The sequence below is a fragment of the Ambystoma mexicanum genome, chromosome 1q (genome assembly GCF_040938575.1).
Source record: "Ambystoma mexicanum isolate Mex_15411 chromosome 1q, UKY_AmexF1_1, whole genome shotgun sequence".
Classification (NCBI taxonomy): domain Eukaryota; kingdom Metazoa; phylum Chordata; class Amphibia; order Caudata; family Ambystomatidae; genus Ambystoma; species Ambystoma mexicanum.
In genome coordinates, this window is record NC_090922.1 from 1,109,195,241 (window position 1) to 1,109,221,916 (window position 26,676).

Sequence of the window (26,676 nt, forward strand, 5' to 3'; positions counted from 1 at the left end):
TGTGTTTTTACTGTGTGTGTTACACAGGTCCCAGGAGGATAGCTCCGTGGCAGCGTGCTCGACTTGTAAACAAGATGACACGATGCAACACAGGTTCGATCCCTGGGTCCGCGCTTAGAAACCTCTGGGTATTAAGCGCGTTATAAATAACCTATCATATCACAGCACCCTCCGTGCAGTAGCGCGGGGTGTCATAGTGACACCCCACCATAGACTCCATACCCTGGGACTGACTAATGTCTCCCAGGGCATGTAAAGTCACCATTGGCTTTACTAGTCCCAAATTATTAACAGAAACCAGTACAAACCATCATATTGTGGACGTACTGGTCGGGGCAATTCGATTGCCCCAGGGTCTGTTAGTCGAGGGGGCACGTCTCCGTCCCCCCTAATCGAGTTTTGGCTGGTGGCAGTGGAAACTACTTTTTATATTCGACCGCAAATATTTCCCTATGGGATTTTCCCATTGTTCGAGGCTACCAACTTTAATTATTTAATTCTCATAGCCTTGAACATACCGCCGGTTTATTTAATTAATATTAATTTGCCGGTTGGTATTTTTTGCCAGGACTCGATTCTAAAATGGCGTTTGTGTTCTCTTCTGTGACTCCAACCCAAGTCGAGCCCTTTGTTCCACTTTTTGGCGGGCTTCTCCACAGAAGCCTCCAAAAGTGGTTCCACTCTGTCTGGGTACCACAGGGATGTGGGAGGGGGTTTAGGCACCCTGGACCGAGTTACCTTGGTAATTCAAGTCGCACTCTTGTGTGATTGGCCCAAGTGGTGAGCCAGCCGGCTCACCACTTAGCATGTTTGATTGACAGCTAGGCTGAGTGAATGGGGGTTTTCTGCATAAAAGCAGGGCTTTGGGGACTTGAACTTCAGAAGTCGCCACAGGACCTGAGAATCTGACGAGGGAGAAGCTGAGCCGACCTACCACGACGACACCACCGATGGAGCCCTGCGGAACCGACTCACCACTTCCCGACGACAGAGAAGATCTCCCGGCTGGAGAGGCTTCTTCCCCTGACTGGTGGGCACAACCAGTTTACCTTCTTCTCTTCACAACCCAGACCGGTTTGTGGTCGAATTGCCCGTGCCAAGCACCCCGGCAGCCGGATAGCCACTTACCACTGGACCGCGAATCAACGGACCGCTCCTTGTTCCTGAAAAACTCTGCGGCTGGTTTCTTCCCTGGCAGTGCAACGGACTCCGATCTTCCTCCCCGACGAGATCCTCTCTTCCCCCGGACGAAGCACCGACTTGCATCCGCTGCCAGGAAAAACTGCCCCCGCTGGAGTATTCTCACCACTTTAAGGTACTGTGTCCGCCAGGCCTCCCTTTCTAAAGATTGCAACAAGGTAATAATAACTCCTTAACCTTCTGGACTGGGCTGGCTGCCTTGACCCTCTAACTGGTCCCTTTCTTTGGTCCAACTTCTTTTTGAACCGTTACAAGACTTTTGTGCACTGCAACCGTGTGACCTTGGACACATTTCGTTTTGATCCTCTTAAAGCGGATCCGGCCTACTGACTCTGAATTCACGGTGTTACTTTGCCTTCCTCTCTTGTTGTGTTCGTGAAACAGTGTTGGGATCTTATTCAATTTATTCTCTGCTTTTCTCTCCCTTTTTTGAAGGAATTATTAGAGTGCCATCTACGTTAAGCACTCACCGGTGTCTGAAAATAAGTGGGGCTTTACTTAAGACTTGTCTAATAGTCTTTTAAGGGAGTGTATATCTTTTAGTGACCGTGTTTTTGAATTGCTTACTATTAGTGCCTGTGTGTTTTTCTAGATGTGGTTTTAAATAAATAATTATATCTCTTTTACACCAAGCCCTGGTCAGTGTTTACTTTTTCTATTGTGTTCTCTTGACCTATTGTGAATACTCTGTATACTGCCGAACTCTTCTTGAGGGAAGTCTGACTGCTCAGCCACAGCTACCAAGTGAATCTGTGTGGTACAGACTGCTACCAAGTGGGTTTACTTCCAAACACCTGTAGTCCTAAATCTTTTGCAGTGGTCCCAAAGGGAACTGCACAGGTTTCTGCCTAACAAAGCCCAACCATACATTGGGGACAAGTGCACTCAAATTACTGAAACCAAAGTGGATAGTGAAGTCTGACGTATTGGGTTCAACATCTACATCAGACTTCACTATCCACTTTGGTTTCAGTAATTTCATTGCACTTGTCCTCAACGTATGGTTGGGCTTGGTTGTTCATGTGCGGGGGTGGGTAAGGGCGGGGGGGGGGGCGTATGAAAGGGGAGAAGTCTTTCTCTAAGGGCCTCACACCCTTCATGCAGAAGGACCATACCCCTGTCCGTTAAGAAGGAGTCCATTTTGTTATGAGTGATCACTGTTAGTTTCTCATAAGTGAAGATCGTCCACAGATTAGCGAGCCACTCTCTTTTGGATGGAGCAAGAGGAGCTTTTCCAGTTCTGGGGAAGCGCTAGCCTCCCCGCACTCAACATAGCCCCGTTCACTCTTGGGAAGTTGCTGCGCTCTGAATCAGGGGAAGGGACACCAAGGAGCAATTCAAGATGGTGTAGGTCTGGTAAGAAAACCACAATATCTTTGATCCAATTCAAAAACTCTGACCAATAGATCTGGATGGTCGGACACTCCCACCACAGGTGGTACCAAGTTCCACGCTGGCCATACATTCTAGACCAGAGAGGGGATACTCCGTGTACATTTTTGCCAATCTAACCGGGGGGAGATGCCAGGCATGGAGAATCTTAAAATTGTGTTCCATGGCCACCGTCTACAGGGACCCCGAAAAAAGAGGGTTATGAACAGCACCCCAGCTTGTCTTCTCCAGCACCATTCCCAGCTTTTCCTCCCAATAGTGTTTGAAGCTCTGTCTACCCTCCAGCCTCGCCGTAATCAGTACTTTATATCTTTGACAGACCTCCCTTCCTGGACATGGATTCCACAGTTATCTTATCGAAGGGGTTGAGGGGGAGCGCCAGATCAGCACGCCACGAGGGGTTGGTCAGAATGCCCTTAAGACAGAGGTAATCAACGACTGACATTGATCCCTCCCCCATGACTTTAGCTAACTTACCTAATCGGCAAAGGAGCATTGAGTAAACAATTGGGCAGCTCTCTCCTGGCCCATATCCGACCATGACTGAGTGTTACGCAGTCCCCGGTTGCCTAGGTTGAGGGGGGACCCCACAAGGAAGAGGGGGGAGGGCCATGAGGAGAGATGTGCATTTGTAGCATTGTTCTTCCAAGAAGCCCACAGGACTGACAAAGTAGGGTGGGTTTTAAGATGGCTAGGGAGTGTCTTGGACGGGGCCACAAGAGGTCCTTTACTTTTCTAGGATGAGTCTGAGTATCTTCTATATACGTCCAATATATGCCCATCTCATCCCTCATATGCTCCAACATTACCCTGAGCTGTGCTGCCTTGTGGTAAGGCCTGAAATCCGGGAGACCAAACCCCCAAAGGCCCCTGGAAGAGTCAGGGTCGCATGCTTCACCCTCTGCCTGTTCCCATTCCAAATGAATCTCTGGACCAGGCCGTGTAAAGTCAAGAAGGAGTCTGGGACGTCGATGGGAAGGGCTGAGAAGAGGTAAAAGAGGCAGGGTAGAACATTCATTTTAATAGAAACCATACGGCCGAACCACGAGTTAGTCAGGGGGGCCCAGCGCAAGAGGTCCTTCTTGATTTTGTCAAGAATCGGGAAGATGTTTATCTCAAAAAGGGCACCCAAGTCTCTGGGGAGGACAATTCCCAGGTAGGGGGAGGGCTTCTGTTCTGTTATCATACCTTCCAACGTGTCCTTTCCCTCGACCTCACGGTCTCTCCCTCCCATGGGCATTATGCATGACTATATTCAAGCCTGAGAATTTGCCCAAGGTGCGTAGTAGGTTGATTAGGGATGTTAGGGATTCTGGTAGGTTGGTCACATAGGCAAGGATATCATCGGCAAAGAGCGAAAGTTTAAAGTCATGCTCCCCACATCATATTCCTGTGATCCCTTGACTCAATGTTAGGGCGATGGGGCAACCCTGCCTAGCCTCCCTCGGGAGAGGAGGGAGGGAAGAGATGGACCCATTCATAGCGGAGGGCCATTATACAATGCAGCAATCCATCCACGGAATGTATCGCCCAGTCCCATTTTTTTGCAGGACTGTGCCCAAGTACGGCCACTTGACCCAGTCAAAGGCCTTTTCTGAAACGAACGAGATGAGATAGGCCTCCAGATCTTTGCTCGAGGTTTCATACATCAGGTCGAGGGTCTTCCTAATATTGGCTGACCCCTGTCTCCCTGGAATTAATCCCACTTGGTCTCTCTGGACCAGGGAACCCTGGAGGGGAAGTGTTGGGCCAATCTATTAGCGAGTAATTTTGCCAGGATTTTCACATCCGTATTAAGAAGGGAAATAATCTATAGGACTGGCACTGGGTTGGGTCTTTCCCCTCTTTTGGAATAACCACGACGAAGGCCGATAGCATGGACTGGGGCAAAGATCCTGTTTCTAGAGCTGCATTGAACAGCTTAGCCAGGAAAAGCCAGGAAAGGTGCCACGGTGGAGCGAGAAGATTTATAGATGAAAACAGTAAAACCGTCATCACCCGGCGCAGTGCCCCCTTTCATGGTACCAATGGCGTCAATTACTTCCTGGGGAGAGATGGGCCTCTCGAGAAGGTCTGCTTTCTCGGGAAGGAGGCCTGGGATCCGGAGGAAGTCCAGGAACTGCAACTGCTCGGCATCAGACCCATCTCCTGTGTGTTCAGATTTGTAGAGTCGTTCATAAAACTGGCGAACTGTTCCACAATCAGGGCATCATCTACGTATTTGTCCCCCTCGTGTGAGTGCACTGAATCCACCCTCCTAAAGTTTCTAAGTTCACTCAGCTTCCAGGCCAGATACCTATCTGCTTTCTCACCCTTTTCCATATATCTTTGCTTAAGGAAGGCGAGCTTCCTTTCCGTCTGTTCCACTAAGATAGCTGCCAATTTCGCCTTTAGCTGTTGGAGTTCTGCCCATTTACCCGGGAACATTTGGGACTGCAACTTACCCCCGATTGAAGAGCCTCTATTTTATCTCTGAGTATTCTCTCCTCTCTCGCTTGTTCCTTCTTCCTTCTCGCCCCCATATCAATGAGGACACCCCCGATTGTGGCTTTGAAGGCATCCCAGCCTCCTGCTGCTCCCACCTACCCATTATCGTTAAATTCGAAATACTCCTTTGTGGCCGTGAGAAGGAATTGGGAAAGTTCTTTGTCTCGCACCAACAAGTCGTTCAATGACCATCTTAACTCATGCAAATATCTCGAGGTGACTCCTACCCAGACCCGAACCAAGTAATGATCCGACCATGGGATTACTTCCACCGTAAAGTCGGTTATTCTTTCCCTAAAGGAGGCGTCAACCAGGATATAATCAATTCTAGAGAACGAAGCATGGGTTTTAGAAAAGGATGTATATAGAGGGTTGTGTCCTTGTCGTGCTTTATGGGATTCGGATAGTCCCAGTTCCCTGTTGACCCTTTCCAAACCAGAGGCCAAAAAATCCTTTGAGTGTGTGTGTCTGCACAGGGGTCCCCCGACCTCCTGTCACTTTTTGGGATTTAGGACCTTATTGAAATCCCCACCCACAATAGGAGCCCCCTCCGTGAATGCCTTGATCTTAGGTTTCACCCCCTCTCAAAACTGATCTTGAGCCTCGTTCGGGTAGTAGATTGAGATCGCAGTCACCTTACTGCCCCTCATTTCCTCCTTGACCATCACATAGGGCCTTTGATATGAAATGTGCTCTGGGAGACACCACAATTGCTACCCCTCTCTTCTTTGCTGGACAAGACGTGTGGAATACCTCCTGAATGGATCTGGACCTGAAACGGTTCCCTCCCCCTAGCCTAATGGGTCTCCTGAAGAACCAGGAAGTGTAATTTAAGTCTGTTAAATTCCCTAACCACCATAGACCTCTTGTGGGGGAAGTTCAGCCAACGAACATTAAGAGAACCCCATGTCGGTGATCGGTGTGTCATCCATCGGGGGGGGATGACCTTTTCGCAAGGTTCCTCTAGAAAATCGCATAATAACCCTGTTCCCCTCTCGGCTCAGTAATATTGCATTACCTCCAAGGGAGCAAGCCCCCATAAAAGACAAGCCACAGCCTGGTAGTTGAAGCAAGCAAACGCCCAGTAATGATAAGAACAATAACCCTAAACCCCCCCCCCCCCTGTATCCCCATTCCCCTCCCTGAGCGCCATGGCACCCTACAACATCGAGACTGTCTTAAGGCCAGGCCAACAGTGCCAACCTCCTCAGGGATGACCAACAAAGCTTAATAATCCTTCACAGAGTGCCCCTCCCCATTGTGCTCAAACATTAACAATACACAGTATCACTCGCTCCCCCCCCTCTCAGGGGGCATATACCCCAACTTCTCTGCATTTTCAGTGCAAAGATCAAACAATCAACAGACAAAGCTCTGCCTCGGGTCATCCGAGGCAAACAACGGTGTCCGATACTCTTGACTCGGCTAATCTTCCCCAGCCGCCGTAGGGGCGCAGTCAGTCATTGGTGGAATTCGGTGAGGCAGGAGTTATTCTTCTAAACTTCCTGTTACCACAGACTCGGCGTCTTTCATTGAAACCGTTGGTTTTCCATCGGTCCTGTTCACTTTATTCCCACGTCTTGATTGCCCTCCGTGGCGGGGTCACCCAGCAGTTCTCGGGAGACCCTATGGATATCGGCCTCCGTAACCAGAGAGTATTTGTAGCCTTCATATTCAAACAAGAGGGAAAAATGATACCCCCACCTGTACCTTACAGCTTTGGATTGAAGCCATTTAGTCAGGGGGCCACATAGACATCACCGAGCCAAGGTGAAAGCCGACAAGTCCTGATAGATCGTGATCTTTGCATCCTCCCAGTCAATCGGGCCCCTTCTTCGGGCGAGCTCTAGGATCTTGCTCTTCTCTGAAAAGTAATGGAATCGCACAAGTATCGACCTTGGGCCCCTAGTGGATGCCCCAGCCCTATGGGCCCTATCAATCGTCTGTTCGTTGGTGTTTCTCTCGTAAAACAGTTTTCTGATCACAACGTTAACTGACTTTATGATGTCCGCCTGCGTCTCCCCCTCCCGCTCTGGGAAGCCCAAGAATCTCAGATTGCATCGTTGCTCCCTTTTCTCCAAGTCATCTAACTTAAGGACACACTTCTCTTCTTTAGAGTTCAGAGAAGCGCATGTCTATCTGGGTCTCCAGAAGGTCGACAGAGGATTGGTTAGCTTCGAGGGGTTGGACTCGGTCCATTGAGTCCAGCCTCTTCCCAATGTCAGTCCTAAAACCCCGGATCTCGTCTAAACGGGCGGCCATGCCTTTACTCATTGCTTGGTTTTGGTTGTTTCTGTTTGCGAGGATGAAGGCATTTTGAGAGTCTCCAGTGCTGTGGCTGATGAGTGGCAAAACCTCTGTAGGGACTGGACCCCGTTCATCAACTGACACCTGTGGGACCGATGTAAGCTGCTATGGTGGGAGACTCTCTGGGGGGGGGGCGTAGTTATGGACACCAGGCGTGAAGGAGTCACCGGAAGCAGGCCCCTCAGCAGGGCTAGCTTCAAGGGGTCGTGTGCAGGTGGAAGGATTCTCTCGGCTCCAGGTGGGCCTGCGCTCGGGGGGGAAGTGTATGCGACGGGGGCTGACGAAGCTCTTACCTTACTCTTCCTCCCGCTTGGCCACCTGGGGATAAAGCGGCAGCCGTATTCAGGAGGGGGCCGCAGCCGTAGAACAGTTAAGTTAGAGGATCAGATCAAGACGGCTCTACGGGCTGCTACTGTGGGTGAACTGCAATCCTTGATGGAGGGGCAGTTGGGCGAACCTGCCCTGGCGGTCACTGAGGCCCAGTATAGTTCTCGTGGCCTCCAGGCGGGGTCGTAGCTGAGACATGGTCGCACCGGGGGGGTTGCTCCTTTCTTTCCCCGCAAGGTGCCCACATCTCCACAGCGGTGCCTCCTCTCCTCCCCGAGCTGCTCAGGGGGGGGACAGAATCCTCTTACCTCAACAGTGTTCGCCGCTTCCTGGATCAAACAAGTGCTCTCTCCTGGATCCCCCTTGAAGTGTTGAAATGTCCGAATGGCAAAACTCACAGGTGTTCAAGGGAGCACCGCGTCTATATTTCTAGGCCCCCTTCTGATATGGGCTGGAGGCCGGTGCGAGGCTGTCCCCACCCTGCCACAAGCTCGTCCGGGCAGTGCGCAGAGGTGTGCCTCCCACAGCTGGGGGGTCAAAACAAAGAAGTAAGGGGTAATTGCTGAGGGGACACAGCTCGTCTCAGGACCCCCTCCGGCAGAGAGAGTGGGCAATGGGGCCCGTGGCTCCGGGCTCCCCCCCCCCCCGGGCGTGAAGGCTAAAATGGGGTAGGGCACACTGGTAGAGCCCCTTAGGGCTGTGAAAGGTGGGGGGGCGGCCCCTCTGTGTCCTGAGGCAGCATCTCTCCCTTCCTGCGGGCGGTGCTCCTCAGGCCCGGCAGAGGGGGAGGCTGTCCGGGGAAGACTGGAGGCCTCCATTTCTGTCCCAGAGGGAGACCGGAGCAGAGGCGTCAAGGGCGAGTAGGACCCAGGTGAAAGTCTGTGCAGGCAGGGCACCCCAGCTGAGAAATTGCTTGTCTGGCCTTAAGAGGGTGGCGGGGGCCCTTATTGGTGAGGATGCGGGCTAGCAGTCTATCGCATGCTGCTGCAAAGGTGCAGGACGTCTCCGGCTCAGTTATGCTGGCTCGTTCCCCGAGGGCGAACGGGTGAAATCTCCAGCCAGGGGTCCAAATCCTTGATTGTTCTCGACCCTACAGTCTCCTCACAGCTCTCCCGATGCAGCACCCCAGCTGTGCAGGGATCAGGACGCAGGCCGTCAGCCTCTGCCTGCGGCTCCTGGCCGCTCCGCCTCACTCATCGCTCTCCCCTCCCTGTGGGTAGGGGAGAGGCGGGACCTGGTGGCGAGGGGCGGGGAGGGAGGCAGCAGGACACCACACTCCTTGGCGGGAGGTCGGGGGAATCGGGCAGTTGCTCGTTGATTGCAGGCCTCAAGCCCCTCCCACACCACAGCTTTTGCCTGATTGTCGTGGAGCCGCCGGGCACGCACACTCATTTTATCTGCAGGCTCGGATCTCGGGTCACACATCGCGTCGGAAGACTGGAGTTCCTTCCATTCAGTACCCCAAGGGTTTGGAAAGTCCTGGGGGAGGGGTTGGTGGTCAGATCTTCTCTCCTGAGGCTTGTGAAGGGGGGCTTAGATCCCTTTTTTCACACCCTTCGGAGGAGACTGACAGAGATGCGTTAGAACAGCTCTGCGCCCCCTGGTGGCTCTGGAAGCCAATGTTATTTCTGAGCAGCTGTGACGATTCTGGGGGACAGGCCAAGTGGGATCCATTCTGGGATTGACTCCCCCTTAGGGGAAAGTGACCTCAAGAAAGGGTACGTCAACATCCCTTTCCCACAATTAATAACTCCTCTGTGAGAGATTTAGGGACTATAGGTTTTAATAGCCATACACACCCTATTACCATGGCTGACTTGGCTTCTGACTTTACCTGTGCCCAATCTCCTGTCAAAACGGAGAAGTAAAGGAACAAGCCCCCTGCAGGAGTGTACAATTGTCAACCAATCGTGTATGAGTTCTGACAAGCCCTGCGTAATTTAACAGAAACTTGGAAGAAAGAGGCATATCTGGCGAGAGGGAGAACACGCTTGTGTCTGAGGTCTGTCCGAGGGCGCACACCTGAGAAGGGAGAAACGCTGTGGCAGGCAGGCCGAAGCAGTCACGAGAGGCTGCAGCAATGTAGCAAGAGGGCCTCGAATTGGCAAAACGGAGCCCAGTGTAGTTGTCTCGTAAGCAACTGTGCCCTGTCTACAACTCCTCAAGGAAGAGAAGGCGGACCTCTGCCAACCACTGCAGACCCCGGCTGACCGGTCCCAAAAGCAACACTGTGTCAACTGGGAAGACCCGCGTCGAGGAAGGAATACCTTGGTAAACCGAAGGAGAGACTCGCTCCAAGTCCCAAACGCAGCTACTGTCAGGCTCCAACCTTCAAGCGCAGGAGTGGCACGAACCAACCACCCCCTCCGCGGTCCGAGTGCCTGCAAGTCACAGCTTACACAGACCTCCGAGACCCCGGCGGGGAAAGAGGGTTAGGGAATCGATGGTTGGACAGGAACTGTTTTTTCAGGATAACCGGAACAAGGGTTAGGAGAGGGAAGGTGGACAGGACTGGGGGATGATAGGGTAAATACAAACTAACAATTAAACATGCATTCCAACCTTACAGATACATTACATGCCCACATTACAGACTGTCATCAATGAGGCAATTAGAGCAAAGGGACTTATCTCTGTTTTTGAGTGCTGGCCTCCTGCCTGCGCACTCTCAGGTCCGGTCTCCGGAGCAGATAAATGCTGCAAAGAGAGTTATGAGTTACTACCTTGTGAGTGTTTCTTCACACACACAACAGATGCATCAGTGGGTCAACGACATTCCTTCATGCACCCCCACGTTCTAACTCATATGCCCCCGTGAGTGAGTTTCACCCAAAAATGCGGTTAAGCCGCACGTGGCCCCACAATGCTGATCCACGTGTTATTATTCACACGAAGATTAAATAATAAACATGCCGCTAGCCGCATGTGGCGCAGTGCGACTTCTGTACAAGCCACGCCGCTGTGCTCCCAATAGCGATTCCCTTAGCTAATGCACAGGCTAATTATGCATGCAAATAATATGCACTGCTCGTGGGATCGCTGCGCTTCGGTGCCAGTCTTGCGCGAGTCTCAGCTTGGGTTTTGCACGGGACTTATCTTTTGCAGAACAAGGGGACTGAGGAGTCTGGGCGATGCCCCCTTGTGTGTGCCCTGCTGCGCGTGAGAGAATCCTGACTGTACGCCCCTGATCGCGGCTTTGCTGCCCCAGCGCGTCTTTCCCAGCTCTTGCTGTAGCTGCTCCCCTGCGCTTGCTGCACTTATCTCAGGCGTGTGAGTGGCCCGAGTGATGGCTGGCTGGGGCGTGGCCCCTCGCGTGTATCCCCTTCCTCGGAGCTGCAGTGAACACGTCCTCTTCGTTCGGGAGTTCGAGCACAAGCCCCGTGCTAACGTGCGCGCGGATGTGCTCCACCCGACGTGGGTGGGGTTTTGTAGTTTCTGGCCCAGAGCCTGCTGGGAGTTGAAGTCTGTAGGCCTTTGTTCCTGCAGAGAGGGCACAGAAGCCTTCGATAAGGCAATATCCCTTTGCGCTGGAGTTTTTCGTGTTTGTCCACGTGTGGACCACGTCCACAACTCACTCCAGACCCCCTTTTAAGTGATCCCAAGGCCTGCACCTTGACAGTACTCCCCCCCCCCCCCGCACAGAAGGCTCTGGGTTTAGGTTTTCCTGGATAGTCTCGATGAAACGCTCTAATCAACCTAGGCGCATGCACATTGCAGGCCGGCTCCCAAGACCGGTCCTCCGGGCCATATCCCACCCAATCAACAAAGTAGTACAAACCATTCTTTCGATGCTGAGAATTCAGAATTGCTTGAACCTCATATTCAGGATGTCCCTGGACTAATATGGGAGGTGGTTTCATAGTAGGGACAGTGGAGGGTGCAGGTTTTAACAGGGATACGTGAAAGGTGGGGTGGATCTTCATTTGTTTTGGCAAGGCCAGCTTTACTGCCACCGGATTAATTACTGCTGAGATGGTGAAGGGACCCAAATATCGTGGTTGCAACTTTCGTGGGCCGGACATTTTAATATTGCGTGTGAGTGTGGGTAAATCCTCTAGGGACGGGCTGGGAACTGTGGGCAAAACCCTAGGGTGGAAACCATAAACCCCGAAGAATGGGGTATGCTTTGTGGAACTATGGAGTGTATTGTTGTACGCAATTTCTGCCAACCATACATACTGAACCCACGAAGTTTCAGTGTCTGCCGTATAGCAGCGTAAGTACTGTTCCAGGCCCTGATTTAATCTCTCAGTTTGTCCATCGGTTTCTGGGTGATATCCCGAGGACAAACTTACTTCCATTCCGATTAATTGGCAAAAGGCGCGCCAGAAGCGGGAGGTGAACTGTGGACCACGATCAGTAATTACACGTGTTGGGAGTCCATGCAGTCGCACTATATTTTGTAAGAATAGTTCCGCCAATTCCCCAGCTGTGGGTACCCCTTTACATGGAATAAAATGACCCATTTTTGAGAGTGAATCAACCACTACCAGAATGGAAGTGTATTTTTGGACAGGTGGCAAGTCCACAATTAAATCCATGGTAACAGTGTGCCATGGGGTGGGGGGAGTTGGCAAGGGTTGTAGTAATCCCGCCGGTTTTTGATGGCTGGACTTCTGTCTTCCACAAACGCCGCATTCTGTCACATATTTGCGCACATCCCGTAGCAGTGTAGGCCACCAAAAATGCCTAGCAACATTCCGCTGGGTTTTGGCTATACCTGGATGACCTGCGGTAGTGGCATCATGGCACCATTGCATAACCTCCTTTCTGAGCTCTTCTGTGGGCAGGTACAATGCCTTTGCGTAGTAGGGAAGTCCATTCACCAGAGAGTGATGTGAACCCTTTCCACACCAGTCTTGTAACTCTTGTGTAGTCATGGCTGTTTGCACATCTTCAAATATGTTGGGCCGACCGACTACCCCGATAATTCGCGGAGGAGGCACAATAGGCCGATTTTCCATACATTCCTTATCATCCGAATCAGGGTATCGTGATAAGATATCCGCTTTTTTGTTGTCAGCTCCAGGCCGATAAGTAATCAGAAAATCATAATCTGCGAAGAATAATGCCCAACGTAGCTGGCGTGGACTAAGTGTTTTAGCTGTTTTAATGAACTGTAGGTTCCGATGATCAGTAATCACTGTCACGGTATGATGAGCCCCCATGAGGTAATGTCTCCATTCCTCAAAGGCCGCTTTTACCGCTAGCAATTCCCGATCAGCTATGGTATAATTAGCTTCTGCAGGGAGTAATTTGCGAGAATAGTAGGCAACAGGATGGAGCATTCCCGTCTGCACCTCGCGTTGCGAAAGAACTGCACCAATGGCGTAGCTGGAGGCATCTGTCTCAACCACGAAGGGATGAGCTAGATCGGGATGCCTTAGCACCGGGGCAGACGTGAAAGCCTCTTTCAACTTTTGAAAGCCTAAGTCTGCGGCTTCGTTCCATACATAAGAACGTCCTTTTTTTAGCAAGGAGGTAATGGGGGTCACCAACTCCGAAAAATTCCGGATAAACCGTCGATAGAAGTTAGCGAAGCCCAGAAAGGATTGCACTTCCTTCACCGATTTCGGTGCTGGCCAGTCTAAGATCGCTTGCACTTTTCGTTGATCCATTTGCACCCCAGACGGGGTCAAAAAATACCCCAGAAATTCCACCCTAGAAGAGTGAAATTCACACTTCTCCAGCTTAGCGAACAAACCATGTTCTCGTAAACGCTGGAGTACTGCCTTGACATGTTTGACATGTTAGTCTTTATCTTGTGAGTAAATTAAGATATCATCGATGTATACCACCGCAAAGATATCCAAAAATTCACGTAGCACTTCATCTAGGAAATGCTGGAAGGCAGCTGGGGCGTTGCACAGACCAAACGGCATCACCTGATACTCGTACAGGCCAAACTTAGTCCGGAACGCTGTCTTCCATTCGTCCCCAGCCCGCACCCGTACCAGGTGATATGCCCCTCGAAGATCCAGCTTAGTGTATATGGTCGCCTTCCGCACTTGATCCAGTAAGACCGGAATTAATGGTAATGGATACCGATTTTTGATGGTGATACGATTTATTCCGCGATAATCAATGCATGTTCTTAAGTCTCCGGTCTTTTTCGGTATGAAGAACAAGGGCGAGGAAACTGGAGAATTGGAGTGTCTAATAAACCCACTTCGTAAGTTAGTGTCTATGTATTCTTTTAGATGTTTCGTCTCATCTTCCGTGAGCGCATACACCCTACTACAGGGTAAGACTGCTCCTGGCTCTAGATCGATTCGGCAATCAAATGACCGATGAGGTGGCAGGGTTTCAGCCGCTTGTTTGTTAAACACATCGGCATATTCCGCGTACTCGGCAGGTAAAGCACTTATGTCTGAGGGTTCCATTGTGGCTATACATGGTGTCTTTTCAGCTTGTAAGCACTGTGCGAGGCAGAATTCAGATGAAAAGCTCACCTTGTTTTCTGACCACAGTATCTGGGGATTGTGTTTGTAAAACCAAGGAAGGCCTAAAATAATCCCGAATTGTGCTGCTGCAATTAAATCAAATTGGATGTCTTCCAAATGATTTTGCTGACAACGTAGGGTTACCACTTGTGTGCTTTGGATGACAGGTCCAGAACATAATGCAGTACCATCGACAGTCCTAACGGATTCCGGAGTAGATTTACTACACAAAGGTAGCCCCAGCTTGTTAGCATACGTGACATCAACGAAATTGCCGGTGGCTCCTGAATCCAAAAACAATGTAACCGTAACCTCCTGATGCAGGAAACCTAACACACCAGACAACGTGACATGCGGAGCATAATTGCTGAAACCAACTGCTGGGGCAATCTCCACGACCTGGCTCGACTGTACCACCCCTACTACTGCCGAGCCAAGGCGTTTCCCTGCGGCTTAGGTTTATTAGGGCACTCTTTTACGAAGTGCCCCGAGATACCACAGTACAGACATAGTCCTTCCTTGCGTCTACGCTCCCTCTCCTGTTTAGTGAGAGGACCGCGAACCGCTCCTATCTGCATAGGCTCGTCTCCTGTCACTCTCTCCACAGAAGATGAGGGAGGACGGGAAGTCCCAAAACGGTCCAACCTAGCTATGGGACGTGGGTCCCCCCGCTTCTTGTCTCCGCGACGTTCAGCTTGCCTATGGTCCAGTCTTAACGCGAGGTCAATCATCGACGGACAATCCAGGGGCTGTGGATCTACCTGGGCTATGAGATCTTTTAACTCATCACGCAACCCTAGGTAAAAGAGGGACATTTGCTTTTCTCTTGGCCACTCAGCTTCAGCGACCAACCTATTAAACTGTGTGACATAAGTCACCAGTTCCTTGCTACCTTGACGTAAGGTAAGCAATTCCCTGTCCCTACACGTGGCAGCTGCCTTCCGGTTGAAGATCTTGCCGAATTCCAGCTGGAATTCATCCCAATCGTACAACACTCCATCATCCCTATGCACCAAAGGGTTTGCCCAAGCAGCCGCGTCCCCGGTTAGATAAGAAATTACGAAATCAGTCCGGGCTTGGATGGTTCGAAAAGCTGCTGGTTTCGTAAGGAAGTGCAACTGGCATTGGGTCATAAAGGTCTGGTATTTCTGGGGATCTCCAGCATACCTCTCAGGTGGAGCTAAGGGTACTACCGGCTCAGGAGAGACCTGGACTTGTACGGGCGTAGGGCGCATAGGCTCTGTAGGGAGGGGGGCTGCTTGTGCTGCTAAGCTGCGCACTTGCGTTGCTAACACAGCGTAATCCTGTCGGGTGGCAGCAAGCTCAGCCTGGAGGCCCTGCAAGACCTTGGTAAGCTCCTCCATGACAGGCTGGTTCGCACCACTCGGTCGCCTGTTACACTTGGTCTTGTGCTTCTGTCAGGCTCCAACCTTCAAGCGCAGGAGTGGCACGAACCAACCACCCCCTCCGCGGTCCGAGTGCCTGCAAGTCACAGCTTACACAGACCTCCGAGACCCCGGCGGGGAAAGAGGGTTAGGGAATCGATGGTTGGACAGGAACTGTTTTTTAAGGATAACCGGAACAAGGGTTAGGAGAGGGAAGGTGGACAGGACTGGGGGATGATAGGGTAAATACAAACTAACAATTAAACATGCATTCCAACCTTACAGATACATTACATGCCCACATTACAGACTGTCATCAATGAGGCAATTAGAGCAAAGGGACTTATCTCTGTTTTTGAGTGCTGGCCTCCTGCCTGCGCACTCTCAGGTCCGGTCTCCGGAGCAGATAAATGCTGCAAAGAGAGTTATGAGTTACTACCATGTGAGTGTTTCTTCACACACACAACAGATGCATCAGTGGGTCAACGACATTCCTTCATGCACCCCCACGTTCTAACTCATATGCCCCCGTGAGTGAGTTTCACCCAAAAATGCGGTTAAGCCGCACGTGGCCCCGCAATGCTGATCCACGTGTTATTATTCACACGAAGATTAAATAATAAACATGCCGCTAGCCGCATGTGGCGCAGTGCGACTTCTGTACAAGCCACGCCGCTGTGCTCCCAATAGCGATTCCCTTAGCTAATGCACAGGCTAATTATGCATGCAAATAATATGCACTGCTCGTGGGATCGCTGCGCTTCGGTGCCAGTCTTGCGCGAGTCTCAGCTTGGGTTTTGCACGGGACTTATCTTTTGCAGAACAAGGGGACTGAGGAGTCTGGGCGATGCCCCCTTGCGTGTGCCCTGCTGCGCGTGAGAGAATCCTGACTGTACGCCCCTGATCGCGGCTTTGCTGCCCCAGCGCGTCTTTCCCAGCTCTTGCTGTAGCTGCTCCCCTGCGCTTGCTGCACTTATCTCAGGCGTGTGAGGGGCCCGAGTGATGGCTGGCTGGGGCGTGGCCCCTCGCGTGTATCCCCTTCCTCGGAGCTGCAGTGAACACGTCCTCTTCGTTCGGGAGTTCGAGCACAAGCCCCGTGCTAACGTGCGCGCGCGCATGCGCGGATGTGCTCCACCCGACGTGGGTGGGGTTTTGTAGTTTCTGGCCCAGAGCCTGCTGGGAGTTGAAGTCTGTAGGCCTTTGTTCCTGCAGAGAGGGCACAGAAGCCTTCGATAAGGCAATATCCCTTTGCGCTGGAGTTTTTCGTGTTTGTCCACGTGTGGACCACGTCCACAACTCACTCCAGACCCCCTTTTAAGTGATCCCAAGGCCTGCACCTTGACAGCTACAGCTTGGCTAATGAACCAACGCCTTACGACTACCTTGTGGAGCACTGCCAGAAGCAAGCAGGTAAGCGGTGACTCTAGGGCAGTGGTCTTCAAATATTTTTGGCCAGGGCCCCCCTGAGCAAACTTTGGGCAGGTCGGGACCCCCCAGAAATGCCAAATGGACAGTATATATTGCACGCCGTCACCTGCTCCCATCACAGTCGCTGGGCTCCCTCATCCCACTCCTACCCAGTCCCTGGTCTCTCCCCGCCCCATCACACACCCTAGGCTCTCCCCACTCTGCTCCCACCACTATCCCATGGTTCCCACCCACTGTGCTCCCACCATAGCCCCTCGGTTCCCCCCATCCCGTTTCCATCACAGTCTGAGGGTCAGTGGCGGCTGGTGATTTTTTTAAGTGGAGGGGCATAACTATTTCCCCCAAAAATGTGATAGCGATCGAGCATAGTGAGGGAGCCCGAACCAATAAAGGAGGGTTCGGGGGGGATTTCCCTTGTGACATTTTTTTAAATAATGGGTTAAAATGTTGCATTGTAGAGTATACTTTTAACAAAAAAATGGGTAAATAGCCAAACAGTTTGCAATTGGTGCTGGGGGGCCCAGGGGGCAGGCATGACATTTTTTACTGGACATCTACGATAGATGTCCAGTAAAAAGATACCATCCCTGTCCCCTGGGCCCCACCGGGCCTAACACAATCAACATGATTATGTGTGTATGCAAGGCGCTGGACATTCATACAGCAATCACTCTATCATTCACACGAGCATCCATCACCATACACTCACTCATAACATAAGCATACACGCATCCATACACATGTTTAAATACAAACAATGAACGTAAGCATACCTTCTGCATTGGCCTGCGTGTGGGTGCTGAAACGCCCTGCTCCAGGCTGCTCTGTCCGTATGTGCGAGGAGGCTCAGGAGCTCCCCCTTGGACATACAGACATGCAGTGCCCCAGCCAGCATTTCCAATGAGCTATGCAATGCTGGCGAAGCAAAACGCCCCAGCACTTGCATTGCTCAGTGAGCATGTGCGGCTAGGGAACTAAACTGAACTGTCAAAGGGAAACAGTGGGCCTCATTAAGAGTCCGGCGGTAACCGTGCCTGAAATTCCGGCAGGTTACCGCCGGACTCATATCGGCATTACGACCCCGGTGACCCGGGAATTCCAGAGGCGGAATTTGGTAAATCCCCATTCTTGTGATAGTGCCAGTGTTCCACATCCGCCTGCAGGCGGGTGGTGTTAAACCCAGCAGCTCAGACCTGGCGGGAATGACACCTCCGCCTGCAGGACTCGAGATCACCCGGTATGGAAACAACAGTGGCGGCGCGTTTACCGCCACCGTTATTTCTATACCGGGTGACTCGTAATGAGGCCCAGTGTTTCCCTTTGACAGTTCAGCCAGCCGAGGAGGACTCCATCAGCTGGAAAAAGAAGCTGAGGGAGTGCTCACTGTTTCACTGGGCTGGCTCCTTAGCTCCTTAGCTTCTCCATAATGTGTGAGGGGCCACTGGGAGTGGCACTAGACGATTGAACGAGGTAACATAAGTGGTAAGATCCTTGTTGCCCTGTCGAAGGGTAAGCAATTCCCGATCCCTCACCAGAGAGGCTCCTCTTCGATTAAATATCTTCCCGAACTCCTCTTGGAAAGCCCCCCAATCGTATAGAACCTAGTCATCTTTCTGGACTAAAGGGGTAGCCCAAGCTGCGGCGTCCCCCATTAGATAGGAGATAACGAACGCAGTACGTGATTGGTCTGAGCGAAATACTGTGGGTTTAGTGAGGAAATGCAACTGGCATTGAGTCAGGAACACTGAGTATTTTTGTGGAGACCCTGATGCCTCCCTGGAAACGATGTATGATGTTTCGGAGGGCGGGCACGAGATATCTAGAATATCCGAGCTTCTAAGAGCAAAGGTAGGAAAGGAGCTGCTTCAATTGAGGCAGGACTGGGAGGAGGAAGTAGGAGGACCCATGACAGATGGGCAATGGGTGAGAGCCCAAAGGTACCATAAAAAGGTATCCCTGAATGCGAGACTCCAACAACTCCAATTGTATGTCACTCACAGGGCTTACTTGACTCCCGGGAAAATTGCAAGGTTTGGAGGATCGGTTACGCAGAAATGTCCCAGGTGTGGGGAGGTGGAAGCGGGGCTGCTACACATGTTCTGGACTTGCCCAGAGGTGCATAGATTTTGGGATGAGATTAAAACTAAATTGGCTGGTGGGGGCGTGGAGCTGGACAAGGGATCAACTTGGCCATGCATGCTCGGGACTTTTCCCAGGCGACGGGATTTAAAGCACATAAGCAAAATGAAGGACTTAGCCTACATGCTGACCAAGCGCAGGATCGCAATGGGTTGGAAGGCAGCCCACAGACCCAAGGTGGAGCTATGGTGGACGGACCTCCTCAGATGGGCAGAGGCGGAATCCGTAGTTTGGTTTGAAGCGGTTACTAGGGGGGGAGAGGAGGAAGTAGGGCCCTTGTTGGCCTGGCGGCAATTGGTGACCTCTATGGCAAACCCTTACCAAGACAATAACGAATCGGAGGACTCTGATGAGTGCACAAGCACTGCGATACCTGAATGCTCCCATAGATGACGTGAGTGTGCCGGCTCTAGTTAGTAGGGTGGGAGGGGGGAGGACAGAGAATTATACTGTATAATGTGATGGTTTGATGCTGATTATGTACGTCCTAAACAGTTGTAATGTGTGTTATTTTGTTTGGTTTTATTGAAAATAAAAAGACATTTAAAAAAAAAAAATAGTTGTATTGTCTGCCGAAAGACAAGTTAGAAAGGGAGCTGGAGTGCTCCTTAGGTGTAGTGATAAAGGGATACTTGGAACGAAAGCAAGGAGAGAAGTAGGTTTTTTTCCGCTTCTCCCTGGGATATTCCACTCTTTGCTCCTCTGGCTTATTGTCTGCTCTTCGGCCGAGGGTAGTCTGGTAACCGATGCGGAGCAGGGATTGAAAGTAGCCCCATAAAGAGAAGAGGTATCCCTCTTGAGAAAGCAGTTATAATCCGGACCCTGGGTGATGCAGTCTCACTGAGAGGGCGGACGCTCTGCTCCAGAACCTGTTAGGACCAATGATCTTTCTTCCTACCTGCTCTGTGACTAAGCAGTGTTGAGGTGGCCGAGATGAAGGTGTCTTCTGCTACTATCCTAATAGTGATAATCTTTTTATGTTTTATATGTTTATGTATAACTGACTGTTTATTTTATCTTCATGTATGTTATGAGTGAATAATGGGCCTATAACGAGCCAATTATATCATTATACCCAGCGATTTATGTGTATTTCATTGCCTACTTGAGTGCAATCACTGATTTCGCAAAGGTCGGAGAGGCGGGGTAGGTACGAGGTCTCCCCATGTGGCCAAGATAAAGCAAAACAGATGTGCACACCTGTCTAGCCGCCCAAGCTTAGCACACCGCTGACCATGAACGATTGAGCACGCTCAAGGATAATCAAAACACCACTGCTACAGACCTTGACGGGGTCATTAAGGAAGTGCAGCGTTTGGGGGCCAAAATGGAAGTTCAGGAAAATGGGTTACGACAAAACAATCTTTGCCTTGTGGGCCTACCGCAGCGGGTAGAGGACGCTGATTTAGAAGCCTATGTCTTTCCCTTCCTGCAAGACAAGCTGCACATGGACAACCCACAGAGCTACATAATTGAGAGCGTGCACCATGCCCCTATCCCTAAGCCGGCAGCAGGGAATAGCCCATGCATCATTACTATGTGCCTGTTACATTTCCAACATTCAATCCACTGTTTGACGCACAGCATATAGATATTACCTCAAGTTTCTGGTTGTGTGGTGCATTCAGATTGACCGACAGTGGCACTCCTTTGAAGGCCCAGAATTGGCTTGGCGATTCCTCAAATGACGAGACCTGGTATCTGGGGAATACAATCAGTCAGACGATGGAAAGGAGCATGTGGATCGCTCCTCACTGCAACTGCAGGGCCAGTCCATGATGAGGGAGGGATGGCAAAAAGTGGGTAAGAGGCTCATGGGCCCATACTGCATCTACTGCCTGCACCTACAGGGATGTGACACAATATACCTGCTCATCACCTGTGGCCTCCTGTGCCTAGCCTGACACTGCTGAGGTTTTTGTCACTCACTACCATTGATATGGTTTCCAATGTTCCCTTGAAGGGGGTGTTGGCATGTGTTTAGAAGGATGGCGGTTCTTGGACCTCGCTAGCCAATTCCACTCACGCGCTCTAATTACTTGGTATTGGGATACAGTTCTGCAATCCCAATGTTTCTCTAGTTCTTTTTGTTCTCGGGGGTGATTTTTGAATTCCGCTCTGAATTCATGTGCTCTGGTTTACTGTTGATGTGGCTTCAATCATGGCATTGTGCCCGCTATTCGCATATTGGATCATACGGGCAAGAATATTTCCTTTATATGTGATTGTCACAATGTGTTGCAGTGGGAGATGCATGGATTTGTCTCTTGGTCATGTAAGGCCTAGACCCCTTCATTAGGCTGATATTGCTTCACTTACATTAGTGACACTAAATGAACAAGGTTGGCGCTACACCATCAACGGAGGTGGATGCTCAACCACATGCAAGATCTCCAAGGTGAGATAATATCCCTGCAGGAGACGGACCTTAATGCTACAAAATCAGCAGAATTAGGTCGCTGCTGGGTCGGTGTTGCGATACCCTCACCCTGCCAGGGCAAAAGAGGGTCTCTATACTGATCCATAAGCACAGCCCCTTCCAAGTTCTTAGCACGCTGGCTGCTAAAGAGGTCCAATATGTCCTGATGCAGGGCCGGATCCAGCAACAGCCTCTTACCCTACCCAATCTCTATGCGCTCATGACCTACAGCCCAACCTTTTTCACACATACCTTCCCTAAGTGCGCACGCTACATGGGGAACTTGACCGTGGTGGGTGGAGCCTCTTGCTTTTAGCCCATTACTAGACCGGCCGAGCGCAAATTCGACCTTAGGCAGTGTTCCACGTAAACAGTCTGTCCTTGGGTAACTTATGGAAGACCTTAGGCTATGGGACGTCTGGCGGCCTCAACATCGGTGGGGAGAAGGAATATACCTTTTTTTCCCCAATAGTCAGCACAGTTTTTCTAGAATTGACTACTGTCTTCTCCCCTCTAACACCACTCAGCTAGTTTAGAAATGTGATATTTTACCCACTACCCTGTCTGGTCACGGATCTGTTATCCTGCGAATGACGCTAGACTGAATCTAATGGCCCTACAATACCCAGACTTTCTCATGCACCTAGAAGGCGACATACATATCTTTTGGCAGGCTAATTTGTCACCGGGCTATGCTGCCCACGACTGCTGGGACGTCTTTAAGGCATACGTGCGTGGCCAGTGCATCTCGCTGTGGTCCCACAAATTAAAAGCCTGGGGAAAGCGGGAGACTCCACTACGGACAGACATCCTAGCAGTGGAGAAACCGTATAAGCGCACATGTGAATTCCAAACCCATGCATGCCTTCTTAAACTCAGTGCTGAATTAAGACAAGTATCCTCTGCCATCGCCCAAAAGTTCTTTACGAGCTGGTTGCAGACATTCTTTCGGGAGGGTGATAGGCCGTTTCATATGATGAGGCTTGTGCTGAAGAATAGACAGTTGGCTCAGGTTATTGACACCATCTGTGCCTGCGACAGGACCCTCTGATCGAGGGATGAACATATCAATGTGTGCTTCGTGGAGTATTCTAGTGAACTGTACACTAAACCTGTAACACAGGGAGCATGGCAAATTAGCAGTTTTCTCGCATCTATAACGCTGCCCACGCTCAGAGTCTCAGGCTAATAACCTTGATACCGGCGTCGGAGATGATTTGGGCTGTCCAATCACAGGGGGCAAGGCATCTGACCTGGACGAGCTGCTTATCTATCTCAATTGTAAGTCACTCGCTGATTGGATCGCCCCAATTCTTGAAGCAGTTTTTTCCAAAGCTGGCATACTGGGCTGGTTAACGCAGTCAATGCTGGCTGCTAACATAGTAATATTTCACCGGAAAGGGCCGGACCCATAGGCCTGTAGTTCCTACCGACCCATCTCCTTGATCAACTCTGATGCAAACATTTTGTCTAAGTGCCTGATGCAGCGAATTGAGGGGCTTCTCCTGCTCTTGATCCATAAGGACCAAACAGGCTTCATCCATTACAGACACTCTTCCAGCAGTGTGCGATGGCTACTTCATATAGTGGTGGGAGAGGCAGATCCAGGGGATGTGATCACCTTAGATGCCGAAAAAAAGGAATTCGATAAGGTCCAGTGTGATTTTAGGTTTGTGGTGTTAGATACATTCGGTTTTCCTCCTTCGTTTGTCCAGCTGATCCAGTTGCTATACACTGAACCCAAAGCTGCAGTTGTCACGAATGGCACCACCTCGGGCCCCTTCCGCTTACACTTGGGTGCGCATCAGGGGTACCCCTTTACCCCCTACTATACGCACTAACCATTAAACCCTTAGCGACCAAGCTGTGACATGACACAGGGTGAGTGGGTGGGTATTTCTAGGGGAGGTGTAGTTCACTGGCAACTCCACTAGGAGTTCGGTCCCATGACAAGGTACAACATTAATTGGGATAAATTGGAGATGCTCCCACTGAGAACAGATTTTCCATGAGACCCGGGTGGAGTTGCCCCTTTTAGATTGCAGTTATATTACATCAAATATCTGGGGGTGAACATTAGTGCGACATATGACGAGATAATAAATCTGAAATACCCTCTTATCCTGAACAAAATTCAGCAAGACCTGCAAGGTGTGGGACTCACTAGCTCTTTCACTGACGGGACGGGTAAACGCCTTTAAAATGTACTTCCTGCCAAAGTTGATATTCCTGGCCACAATCATCCCAGCTGCACCTACCCCCCGATGTTCAAGGCCTAAACACTTATCTCCAAAGTGATTTGGTGGGGAAAAAAGGCAAGACTACATCTGAACATATTGCAGGCTGCTAAACTTGATGGTGTGCTGGCTCTTGCATCGTGGAAGGGGTATTATCAGGCAGCACTAGGGTGCTGGCCCAAGCAATGGCGCAACTAGATGACGCCTCCAGTTGAAGGATGATGGGTCCCCTTACTGGCTCTGTACTCCCTGCAGGAGGTCCTGGACATTCCGCTAACCAAACTGGCTCCCCAGATCAAGACACACCCCGATTATTGGGACTAGTGCCCAGTGGCACAAGAGGAGGGCTGCACTGGGTTCTCCCACTCACAAGCACTGGCCTGGATCAGTGTAAGAGCAATACTGTCCTACGGGCTCAACCACAAATTACACCCGTGTTAGGACACCACATGGCAAGACGTTAGGGTAATAGACCTTTACGAGGGGGCTGCCCCCTACCAATTCATGAGGTGCGATATATCCTGGGGCTGGTGGAGGCGGACTGGCCAAGAGTTTACGTTGGAACCTGGCAACATATATTAATTCTTTGCTGGGATTCTGCGGGTGTGCTTTAACATTAAGAACAGGGAAATCGAGTACAAACTAATCCAGAGAATGTATTACACCCCTCTGCTGGCGGCACTGTGATGGGCCGGGGTCTATGGGTCACATTAGGTGGTCATGCCCGCAGGTCAAACCTTTCCTGGACATGGTTCATTGGAGGGTCTCGGGCATAGGCAATGTCGGCCTACTATATGCTCCGGGCCCCGTACCGCTTTGGGGAAATCAGTGCCGATTGCCATGCTGACCCCATGAAGCACAGACTCATCCACGTGATGCTCTTCACAGCTCGCAAATTGCGAATTCTCAACTGGAAATCTGATAGTCTGCCCACTAAAGCCACACATACCCCACCTGCTTGCTAAACTGTGTGCTCTAGAGCGCAGCACATACAAGCATCTTTCTAGCTCCCTGCTAGCAGATCTATTTTGGGAGGTGGTGGATCCTTACATCTGAAAGAAGCTGGGTGTTTCTACTGCTCGCAATGGGGCTACGGGGGTGACTCCTATCGAAGGCTGGCTGGCTGGCCCCAGGTGGAGTTTGGGGAGGGTGGGGTGGGCTGGCCCATTAGGTACCAAAGTACCCACTGGGCTTCAGTGTGGCACCAGGGATGCTCCCTATTCCCCGGGAGCACTGCTAGTGCCATGGAGTCCTGATAAATGGAATGCACGGGACTACAGCTGGGTTTATGGTCATAATACCGAATTTACAAATCTCGAAAAAATAAATCTCGAAAAAAAGGCCTAAAAAATCCCGGACCCCAAAATAAATATATAATTTTAAAAAAAAATTGACTTTTTTTTCGGTCTTTTTTTTCCGACCTTATTGTTATTCGAGATTATTTTTTCGAGATTTTGACTGACCACCCTCCAGCTGCATTGCGGGGGGACTATCACATCGACCAACTGCAGTGGGAGCTACATCATAACAGCGGATAGGAGGTGTGCGTAGGTATCGACTGTTGGTGGATAGTTAATTGCCATTATTACATTCACAGCATACCGGACTGGTTAAAGGATTGGCCTTGGTACGGCCGCATGTTGGTTTCACCCACTCTGCGATACACCACTTTTTTGTTTTGTATAACAATGACTGGTATGTTATTTCGTTTTTTGACAAAAAGTTATTAAAAAAAACAAATGTTTAGGCGTTCATGTTGTATTGATAGTTTCCATTTGCCTCCAGGGCCAATTACCAGGCATTACTGTCTGCATTGAAGTTCAAGTTTTTGGGGGTTGGCCTTTGGTATTTTTGGAGACGATGCTCATGGTTTACAGAGTCTGAAGCTACTGTCTGTTGTGCAAAGTATTTCTGCAAATAAAAAGATTGAATGACTTGACTTGTGGGTTTTGATATCTTAGTAAGGTGATAGCATAACATGCCTCTCATGCTTGCATATGTTAACTTTGCATGAATCTGTTTTGTCTCTGTTGCACACACTGATTTTGCTTGTTTTGTAAATTAAACCTTGGCCAGTGCACCAACTGATCGGGTCATCTGCAGAAGTGTGTATGGGACTTTGTGAGATTATGCTTTGTGCTACTTTTGCAGAAAACATTTTTTGCCTTGAAAAAGGTATTCTCATCTGGCGCTTTCATGATTTAGGCTATCATAATATTTTTGTTAGGGTGGTTAAATTAACGTCACCTCGGCCCAAGCTTTATGTGGTGATCTGATTTTAAATTTGATTGCTTCATTCATCCCTAACGGAGGAGAGCCTGCTCGTAGTAGTTGAATAATGGGAAGTATACAACATATTTGAAATTATTACTTTTAGCATATTTTGTTTTCCTCTAAATCAGGAAAGAAATATAATTGTAGTAACCGGTCCATTTCATTGGTTACCAGAAGTCAAGCATGTTCATTTATATTGGTCCAACCCAGTGATTTCACAGGAAAAACAGATTTGTAGTTTTGCTAAACACATTTCAATATACTTGTGTAATCTAGGATTTATTTTTATAGCTTCAAGACCAACTGGAAAAGAAGCAATTGAAATTTAAAGAACAAGACAACACTATATCTGTAATGCAGAAAGATATTCTGTCCAAACAACGGAAAATTGAATCGCTGGATCGCAAGCTTACTGATACCAAAATGGTAAATGAATTGTGATAAAGTCAGTAGTTCAACATGCTTGTTTGTGCGCACAATGTAATTTCCAGCGTCTTTATCACATTTCGCACCACAGTATTTCAAGGAAAGCAATAGATTTTAATGGAATAAACAGACATTTGCTATTGTTCAATGGTAATTTGTAACCAACAAATTGTCAAATTTGATGGGCCCCTTCTGATATGAAATATCTTCAT

At 50.1% G+C, this 26,676-nt stretch overlaps 1 protein-coding gene across 4 annotated transcripts in view; it reads left to right on the forward strand.

Annotated features, from left to right (window-relative positions):
* CCDC18 (coiled-coil domain containing 18) overlaps positions 1–26,676 on the forward strand; it is a 2,185,916-nt gene that overhangs the window by 888,458 nt on the left and 1,270,782 nt on the right. For all 4 annotated transcript variants that reach the window (XM_069641832.1, XM_069641829.1, XM_069641831.1 and 1 more), the window contains exon 15: positions 26,330–26,464. In XM_069641832.1, coding sequence (XP_069497933.1) covers positions 26,330–26,464 — 135 coding nt within the window. The remainder of the gene's footprint in view (positions 1–26,329; positions 26,465–26,676) is intronic.